This window comes from Nyctibius grandis, chromosome 1, assembly GCF_013368605.1.
Source record: "Nyctibius grandis isolate bNycGra1 chromosome 1, bNycGra1.pri, whole genome shotgun sequence".
NCBI classification, from domain to species: domain Eukaryota; kingdom Metazoa; phylum Chordata; class Aves; order Nyctibiiformes; family Nyctibiidae; genus Nyctibius; species Nyctibius grandis.
Genome location: NC_090658.1, coordinates 49,106,540 through 49,115,780, shown reverse-complemented (window position 1 = coordinate 49,115,780; position 9,241 = coordinate 49,106,540). Strand labels below are relative to the sequence as shown.

Genomic DNA, 9,241 nt, shown 5'->3' with positions numbered 1-9,241 from the left:
GGACAGAAAACTGAAAACAGTAACAAAGCTGGCAGAAGGCATAATATATGAATGGTGTCTCCAGTTTTTATGAGTAGAATAGCACTGCTAGAGCAAATAGTTCCAATAAAATGTTCTATTTTGATCATTCTGCATTTTGGGAGACCAGAAAATAAATTTAAATGATTTTTTATAGGTAACTGTAAGCAATCTTCCAGGTCTCACTGTTGTGCTTTTGATTTGACGCCTCCTCACGCTTAATTAAGCTTGTGCCTAGGTTTACTAAGTGTCTAACATCCATTTATGAAGAAAGAGACAAGGATGTGATGCACAGCAGTGTGGAGATCTCTGTGGGTTTGATATATGGGTAGTGAACAAGGCCCATACTATATTCAAGGGCATGAACGAAAGAAAGAGTAAAAGGCCCCTTCACAGGCTAGTTCAGCCTTCCTGTATTGCATGTCTCTGTTGGGATGACCTTTGGAGATACCTATTTCTCCATCTCAGTACTCCTTATCTTCTGAACAGACATCAGCCAGAATACCAATAACTCCCCCATCAAGAAAAATTTCACCGAAAGATTAAATTATGGTCATGTGTAGAGAGAAATAGAACTGAAGTCTTACAGGTAGAATTTGATTCACATTAGTGCAGAACCTAAGTATTAGAGCTTCACACGAAAGTAACCTTCCTATAGGATTTGGTGAAGTAAAAGTCTCAAGTGGGAGTACTTAATCATGAGAAGTATGGTTTAGGTGGTACTTGTCCTTAGCTCTGGAGATATCGCCTGAAGTGATGATGTTACAGTGACTGGCTGCAGCATAGAGCGACTGCCTGGAAGGAAGTTGCACCGTTGGATGTGTATCCATTAGTGGAGTCAATAGCAAGCTAGGTTGAGATCCACTATCCACATGCCCACTACATGCTCGTTGTCCAGTTTGCAAATTGCACTGCATTGCTCACCAGTTAAAAATATTTCAGGGAATATCTTTTATAGGTCTTTCTTTGGTTTCATTTAACATTTTGAATGCTATTAGTTGTTGCCCCAATAGATTCCTGTTCCTAGTATCAGCTGCAGCAAAGGCTCTATGTCACTGTTGTCAGTCTCCAGTCCTGTAATTTCAAAAGGAGTTAACAGAGTACAGAGTTAATCAGTGACTTGTACCTTCCTTCCTGAGTGAACACTCTATCTGATTTGCTGATATGTTTATAAAGTTTCTCTGCATTGTGGAAAGACAGCCTGTATCTCTTTGTTTGAAAAGTGTTCCACAGGGATACAAACATGAGTAGAAATAGGGAAAGAGTCATCGAAGTAGTGGAAAATTCTTTTTCACAGAGTGAAAAGATTCCCCCAGAAGACTTGATGTTTTCCTACAGAGGTATTTTATACCCTACTACACTTAGCAGCCCAGAAACTTTGGAAGCTCTGAAATCCTTTGAAGCCAGGAGTGATGATGTGATTGTAGCAGGCTATCCTAAAACAGGTGAGTGTTGTTTTCTTGATAAGTAGTCAAGTACACAGTGTTGCAATCCAGAAGTTTGTGCCATCGTTTAACACAGCAATATCACTGAGAAAAGCTTATGGTGCCATCAGACTTTGTAGAATCATGAATTTAAGTTGTAAGGCATCTCTGGAGGTCAAATAATACAACCTTCTGCTCAAAGGGGAAAGACCTAACCTACAAAGTTAGGTTTGTTTGCTCAAGGCTTTGACCAGAAGAGTTTTAAAACTTTGAGAGTGGAGATTCATCACCCACTGGAAATCTGTTGCAGTGTTTTCCCACTATAGGGAAACCCACTATTTTTCTGGGGTTTGTTCTTCGTAGTTTTTTGTTTGTTTGCTTGCTTGTTTGGTTTTTTACTTCTGTGCAGTCAGACATCCTCATGATGTGATTTGTAATATGCCCCTTTTGTCATTTCCTGGCCAATTTTCAGAAGAGTTGACTGTCTTCATTATAACCTCCAGTAGTGGAAGACTGTAGTGAGAATCCCCAGTGCTTTATTATTTTTGATCCAGCCAGAGCAAAGCAAGCTTTCTATGCATTTCATTTGCTCCAGCTCCCAGTGATTTCATTGAAGTTCAGCAGGACTTTCTCTCCAGATTCTCAAAGTTGCTTGTGCTTCACTGCAGCAACTGCACACAGTATTCAAGTGGTGAACTCACCCGTGTTGGGTAAAGCGGGATAATCACATCCCTTGATATTCTGACCACTCGTGCTAATACAGGAAAGTGTGTTGTTACCCTACTCACTGCAAGGGCAATACAGGGAATATATCCTGCTAATGAGGGCAGAAGAACTGCTGTTTCCATAGACTCACTGCATTGCAGAATGAAGGTGATTCCCATGTATCTAAATGGAGGGAAAGACATGAATAACACCAGGACTCTTGGATTATTTCCCCTCTCTTTCACTACGGGCGTTTTAGGTTTCCTTAATTTTTTCCCTGTTCCCTTTAGAGAAATATCTTAATAGGTCATTTGCAGAAAAAGAGGAATTGTTGATCCTTATCACATCCCCTTTGTGTGCAGCCTGTAGAGCTGTGCACAGGCAGAAATGGTTTAAAGGTGTGGGAGTTCACCTACACATCCCAGAAGGTGTTAGTTGAAAATTGAGACTTGGCTGTCCAACCCCAGTCCCTCACACACCAGTTTTGCCAGGTTGCAGAGGCCAAGACAGCTAAGCCTCATGCAAAGATGGTGACAGGAGCTTGACGGTCTGGTGGTTTGGTTGATGACCCCTTCTGCTGCCAGTTTTGGAAGCTTTGCTGGGGGCTGGGAACGAGACCAAACTGTGTTGATCATGAAGAGACCATAAACTGAAGCTGGTTGGGAGGAGGGAACAAAGTGTTCCCAAAGACAACACTGTGGAAGGAGAGCAGAAACAGCCAAGGGATGACTCAGTTGGCCCTGTGCTGGGAGCTCCACTGCTCTTGAGTAATTTCCACAGGGAGTAGTCCGAGGTGACCAAAAAGTGCCAGAGCTGGAAAGAGCAATAGAGGTCTGCTTCAGTTTCCACTGAGGGATGGGATGTGCTTCTGAAGCAAGCAAGGTAGCACTCCACCACATCTGGGTGGCAGCTCTGTCCCTGTTGGCTTTTGGCATATTATTGTTGATTATTGCCCAGTGTTGTGGTTTAACCTCAGCCAGAAGGCAAGCCCCACACAACTGCTTACTCATTCCCCACCCCTGCTGGGATGGGGGAGAGAATCGGAAGGGTAGAAGTAAGAAAATTTGTGGGTTGAGATAGAGACAGTTTAATAGGTAAAGCAAAAGCTGTGCATGCAAGGAAAGCAAAGCAAGGAATTAATTCACTACTTCCCATGGGCAGTCAGGTGTTCAGCCATCTCCAGGAAAGCAAGGTTCCATCACATGTAACGGCTACTTGGGAAGACAAATGCCATAAGTCCCAACATCCCCCCTTCCTTCGTCTTCCCCCAGCTTTTATTGCTGAGCATGATGTCATATGGTATGGAATATCCCTTTGATCAGTCGGGGTCAGCTGTCCCAGCTGTGTCCCCTCCCAACTTCTTGCGCACCTTCAGCCTACTTGCTGGTGGGGCCATGCGAGAACCAGGAAAGTCCTTGACTCTATGTAATCACTGCTCAGCGGTAACGAAAACATCCCTGTATTATCAACACTGTTTTCAGCACAAATCCAAAACACAGCCCCATACCAGCTACTGTGAGGAAAATTAACTGTGTCACAGGCAAAACCAGCACACCCACCTGTTGACAGGCTAAAGTACATTATAGAGCCAAGCTGGTTCATAAATGTGAACTGTCAGCCACCTTGACATGAAAAAGTGCAATTGAATGGATGTGCTACTGGTGTCTTTATCCTTTCAGGAAACAACTGGCTTAATGAAATCGTGAGGGAGATGGAATCTACAGATGCCAAATATACAGAAGAAGAAATGGAAGAGATTAAAAATGCTGAAAGGAAGCTAGAGATATTTCCATGTCTGGAATTTGGAGATCCTGGAGCGTATGAGGTTGGCAGGGGCTGAAAATATTGGCACTCCTCTTCTTAGACGTAGTAATAGCCGAAAGACAATGGCTGATCTCAGAGGTAATGGAGAGCCTAGAGCCTTAACAACAGCTGTGGTCTGCACAAGTAGCATGTGCTGTTGTCCTTGGTGTCCCAACACAAGGGCCTCAGAGCACAGACAGTGCTGAGAAACTGCAGGGGGCTCCAGCCCTGGACCCAGTGGGTTTGATCAGTAAGACCTTTCTCTTGAGTGTCCTGTCCTCAGGCCTGTCTCATGCAAAATGGTGCTCTGTGGCAGAGGCTGGCAGAAGCCTACACCACCAGTGCATCCCTGTGGGTTTTCCAAGGGATAAGATCCTTTTTCTCTGGTCTCACCTTTTCTTATTACTCACAATTCCTGAAAAGGCACATGTCACAGAATAAGCTATTTCTGTCTTGTCACATTTCTTCTTACTTGTTTTAAAGAGGATGAAGAAACTGCCTTTCAGAAGAATTATAATAACCCATCTGCCACCTCATCTCCTGCCCCCGTCCATTCTCCAAAGCAAAGCTAAGGTGAGTCTTCTCTTTGCATCACACTGCAAAATCTTTTCCACCCCAAATTAGCTTTCCTCTGTCTGCGTGAGATGTGTTTTCTGCACTTTCCTATGGGCTGGTCAATGGACGGGCACATTTCCAAGGTTAAAGAGGCAGAGTGCTGTGTGCTGAGGCTGTGAACAAACATCCTCTCTTGACAGCAGCTTTGCTGACTCAGGAGGTTACTACCAGTGGGCTTGTTGATGGGTGTCACTGCCCCTTCAGATCTCCTTCAGAAAGATACTTCCAGGTTTGTGTCAGAAAACTGAGCAAGGCAAGCAGTTATTCCATTTGCTTTAACTGGCCTCCAAGACCAGGGTACCTGTGGAAAGCCCACCACAGGCTGGGGCTAAGGTAGTCTTCAATGGGAATTGCTGCAGAGAGGCAAAGAGAAGCAAGGGTACACCCACAGCCTGCTTGTGGCTCTCCTGTTCAGTAGCCCATGAACTCATTTCTCTGGATTGGAACTAGCTCAGAACTATGTCCCAAGGGCATCACTGAAAAGGTTCTTGTTTTCAACCTGAAGCTCACATTAGCAGCAAGTGGCCTACCAAACTCTGATTTCTTGCTTAAGAAAAGGAATTAGACCGGTATTGTATGGTCTGGTGGGTGTTAGTGGACAAGTTAAGTTTGCAGACAACACCAAGCTGGGCGGGAATGTGGATCTGCTTGAGGGCAGAAAGGCTCTGCAGAGGGATCTGGACAGGCTGGATTGATGGGCTGAAGCCAACTATATGAGATTCAACAAGGCTGTGTGCCAGGTCCTGCACTTGTGTCGTAACAACCCCATGAAATGCTGTAGGCTTGGAGAAGAGGAGGCTCTGGGGAGACCATATAGCAGCCTTCCAGTTCCTGAAGGGGACCTACAGGAAAGCTGGAGAGGGACTTTTTACAAGGGCATGTAGTGATAGGACAAGGGGTAGCAGTTTTAAACCGAAAGAGGGTAGATTTAGGTTAGATATTAGGAAGAAATTCTTTACTGTTAGGGTGGTGAGACACTGGAACCAGTTGCCCAGAGGAGCTGTGGATGTCCCCTCCTGGCAGTGTTCAAGGCCAGGTTGGATGGGGCTTTGAGCAACCTGCTCTAGTGGAAGGTGTCCCTGCCCATGGCAGGGGGGTTGGAACTAGATGATCTTTAGGGCCCCTTCCAACTCAAACCATTCTGTAAATCTGTGATTCTAAGGGTGGCTGGAAAGCTGCCCTGCGGAAAAGGACATGGGGGTGTTGTTCAACAGCCGCCTGAATATGAGCTGGCAGTGTGCACAGGTGGGCAAGAAGGCCAATAGCATTCTGGCTTGTATCAGAAATAGTGTGGCCAGCAGGACTGGGGAAGTGATCGTCCCCCTGTACTTGGCACTGGTGAGGTCACACCTCAAATTCTGTGTTCAGTTTTGGGCCCCACGCTACAAGAAACACATTGAGGTGCCGGAGCGAGTCCAAAGAAGGGCAACGAAGCTGGTGAACGGTCTAGAGCACAAGTCTTATGAGGAGTGGCTGAGGGAACTGGGGTTGTTTAGTTTGGAGAAAGGAGGCTCAGGGGAGACCTTGTAGCTCCCTGCAACTATCTGAAAGCAGGTTATAATGAGGTAGGTGTTAGTCTCTTTTCCCAAGTAACAAGTGATAGGATGAGAGGAAACGGCCTCAAGTTGTGCCAGGGGAGGTTTAGATTGGATATTAGGAAATATTTATTCATTGAAAGAGTTATCAAGCATTGGAACAGGCTGCCCAGGGAAGTGGTGGAGCCACCATCCCTGGAAGTATTTAAAAGATGTGTAGATGTGGTGCTTAGGGACATGGTTTAGTGTTGGACTTGGCAGTGTTAGGTTTATGGTTGGACTCGATGATCTTAAAGATCTTTTCCAACCTAAATGATTCTATGATTCTATGTGATGTGTTGAGAAGATGTTTTTTTGGTCAGTCACCAAATCAGAACCAAATTATGTGTTTTCTTCCTCTAGATCCTTGTGCTAGTTCGCAACCCCAAAGACACGGCTGTCTCCTATTACCACTTCCACAACAACATGCCACTGCTGCCATCCTTCGCCTCCTGGGATGAGTACTTTTCAGCCTTCATGAATGGGAAATGTACTTTGCCCTTCATCCTCTGGCATTCCTCCTTACATGAGGGGCATACACAGGACCCTGTGCATGGGAATTCTACTCCAACATACCTTAGCAAGGCACTCCCAGGACAGGCAGATAGGCCTGTGTTATGGCAGAAACAGGGAGTACCAGAGAATCAGAGTTTCTTTTGTCTCTAACTCAGAATGGAGAGATCAAGAGAAAGCTTTAGCCTGACTTTTCTGTTCCCACAACAGAGTTTGTGATTCGGTACTTCCTAGTGGCGAGAGCTGGGGGATCCTGCACTGACCTGAGCTGAAAGAATAGACACGTTGAGCCGGTCACCACTTCACCATCCTGGTGTCACACTTAGAGAGCTGTCTGGGCTGACTCCTCTGATTTGGTAAGGGCCTGTTTTGGGAAATACTTTGTGCAGCTGTGTCTCTTCTTTGTTTGCAGTGGCCTGGGGATCCTACATTGACCATTTAGTGGAATGGAACAAATACATCGACCACGAGAGGATCATGGTGATAAGCTATGAGGAACTCAAAGAGGTGTGGCATCTCACCCAGCTCTTCCTTGATGAGTGCACGGTGCACCCCTCCAGATACGAAAGGCTATGGGGAAGAAGAAACTCTTGGGTCAAACCTGTCTGCCCCTTTAGAAGGGTGTGCCTTTCTGAGCTACTCTTTTATGTTTGGGGGAGGCTCATGGGGGTTAGGAGGAGGATAGCCTTGCCTGTTCATGGAAGGAGTCATATCTGGCACAGGTACAGTTACTTTTGGGACAGAAGAAAAGGCCTTGAAGCTGAGGCCACCATGTGTGGGTGCCCCCTCTGTTAGAGCTCTTAGAGTTCCTTGGTGACGCTGTGGGAGACAGCCTCCTCTGCTGGGCTTCCCACTGAGTGCTGGCTCCATGCCACAGCCACAGCGTCAAGTCTTTTGGTTTCACCTCTGTGCTATGTTCCTTTGGCCAGGATCAGGTACTGGGAATGAAAAGGATTGCTGCCTTCTTTGGATTCTCCCTGTGTGAGGAAGATTTTCCCAGAATTGCCAAGAAGACCAGTTTCCAAACTATGAAAGAGAAATCTGAGGAGACCCATGGAAAGTTTGGGGACATCCTCTTCCGGAAAGGTAAGTGTCTGCAAATGGAGAATCTACTTTCTAGAATAGAACTTCAGAAGGAGTACTGAGTAGGTTTCCTCACTTAGCCGTGAACTCACTGGGCTGGCTAGGAAGGACAAGTGTGGGTGAGTTCTCTGTTGTGGCATCCTGTACAACAAGCTTCTGCTGTTGACAGGATTTGGGGGCTGTTTGTGAGAAATGTACCAGAGTGCCGGCTTGAGGTCCTCAGCCATTGCTTCCGTGTTGCTCTATTTCCCTATGTCAGACCCGGTGAGAAAGGCAAGTGAGGTGTGAAGGTGAGGGCTAACACTGGTGTAGGTTATGCCAACAATTATGCACCAAATCTGCTTGGGCTGGATGGTTACTCTTTACAGAGCGGTTGTAGTGTGGTGGTTGCCTGGCTGGCAAGTGATGAGGCTGATCCTGGATCATAGGTCCAGGCTGCACGTGTCACTTCATGAAAGTCCTCTCTGGAAGAAGGTGTGCTAGTGGGACAAGAGTCTCTTCAACCTCAAGGGAATGCATTGCTCACTGCTCTGCTGGCCTCACAGGTGTCTTCTTGTTATGTACTCAGGGAGAGCTGAGGAATGGTCTCAATATTATTCCTCTTAATGGACATGTTAATGGTGGCCCCAGAGATGGTTCCTCACAAACCTGGGACCAAGGCCAGAGCTCTGGCAGCCCAGCTGCTCCCCAAGGCATCAAGAATCTTTGGTTTCTGACTACCATGGGCTCATTTTAATCCCTTTGCTTCTCCACTCCTTGAGGAAGAAGGATTTAAACGCTCTCCTCTCTACCACCTACCCCACTACCCCAAATAACTTCCCCCTTCAGAAGGAGGCATTCACGAATGAGCTTTCTCCTGTGACAAAACCAGGTTCCCCTCTCTTCCATGTAAAAACTTCATGAAACCATCTTGGAAACCTACTCTGGGGAGGGAAAGCATGCAGCCCACCAGCAATGCTCCTTGCGACCTGGCTGCAGCCTTTACTTCTTGTCTTTGCTACCTTGCCTCTCTCAGGCAATCAGACCTCTCAGGAGCATAAATCAGATCCTTCCTGCCTCATCTGTGCAAAGATTCTGCCTCATTGCTGCCTAGGTATTATTCTCTGTCAGGAGTGGCTGCCTTCAGTTTTTGGTACTTCTTGTTGTACACAGGGGTTGTTGGGAACTGGAGAGACCTCTTCTCTAAATCTCAGAATGAAGAAATGGACCAAAAATTTGAAGACTGCCTAGGAGGAACGAAGCTAGCGGCAAAGATGAAATATGATGTGTACTGCAAGGCCTGAAAATACGCAGATGAGCAGCACGACCCCAAGTCATGCTCAAAAGATAATTATCCAAAGGTGGACAGTCTGCATGTTTCCTCCCCATGACAAAAGAGAGAAACCCAGCCGGGATCTTGAGTTCTTACTGCCATGAACTCTTAATTAATTAACAGCTATATGTTTTCTGGAGTATTTTGCTACCACTGGCCTCTCTAGGGACAGTTAGGTAAGTGGCAAGTGGGAA

The 9,241-nt window shown here is 46.1% G+C and overlaps 1 protein-coding gene across 1 annotated transcript; it reads left to right on the top strand.

The window, feature by feature from the left end:
- Positions 1 to 1,261: 1,261 nt before the first annotated feature.
- Positions 1,262 to 9,018, top strand: LOC137667318 (sulfotransferase 6B1-like). The gene is made up of 7 exons (XM_068408030.1): positions 1,262 to 1,463; positions 3,827 to 3,972; positions 4,434 to 4,523; positions 6,503 to 6,629; positions 7,065 to 7,159; positions 7,582 to 7,738; positions 8,888 to 9,018. Exons 1-7 carry the CDS (start codon positions 1,262 to 1,264, stop codon positions 9,016 to 9,018), a joined length of 948 nt encoding a protein of 315 aa, XP_068264131.1.
- Positions 9,019 to 9,241: the final 223 nt, after the last annotated feature.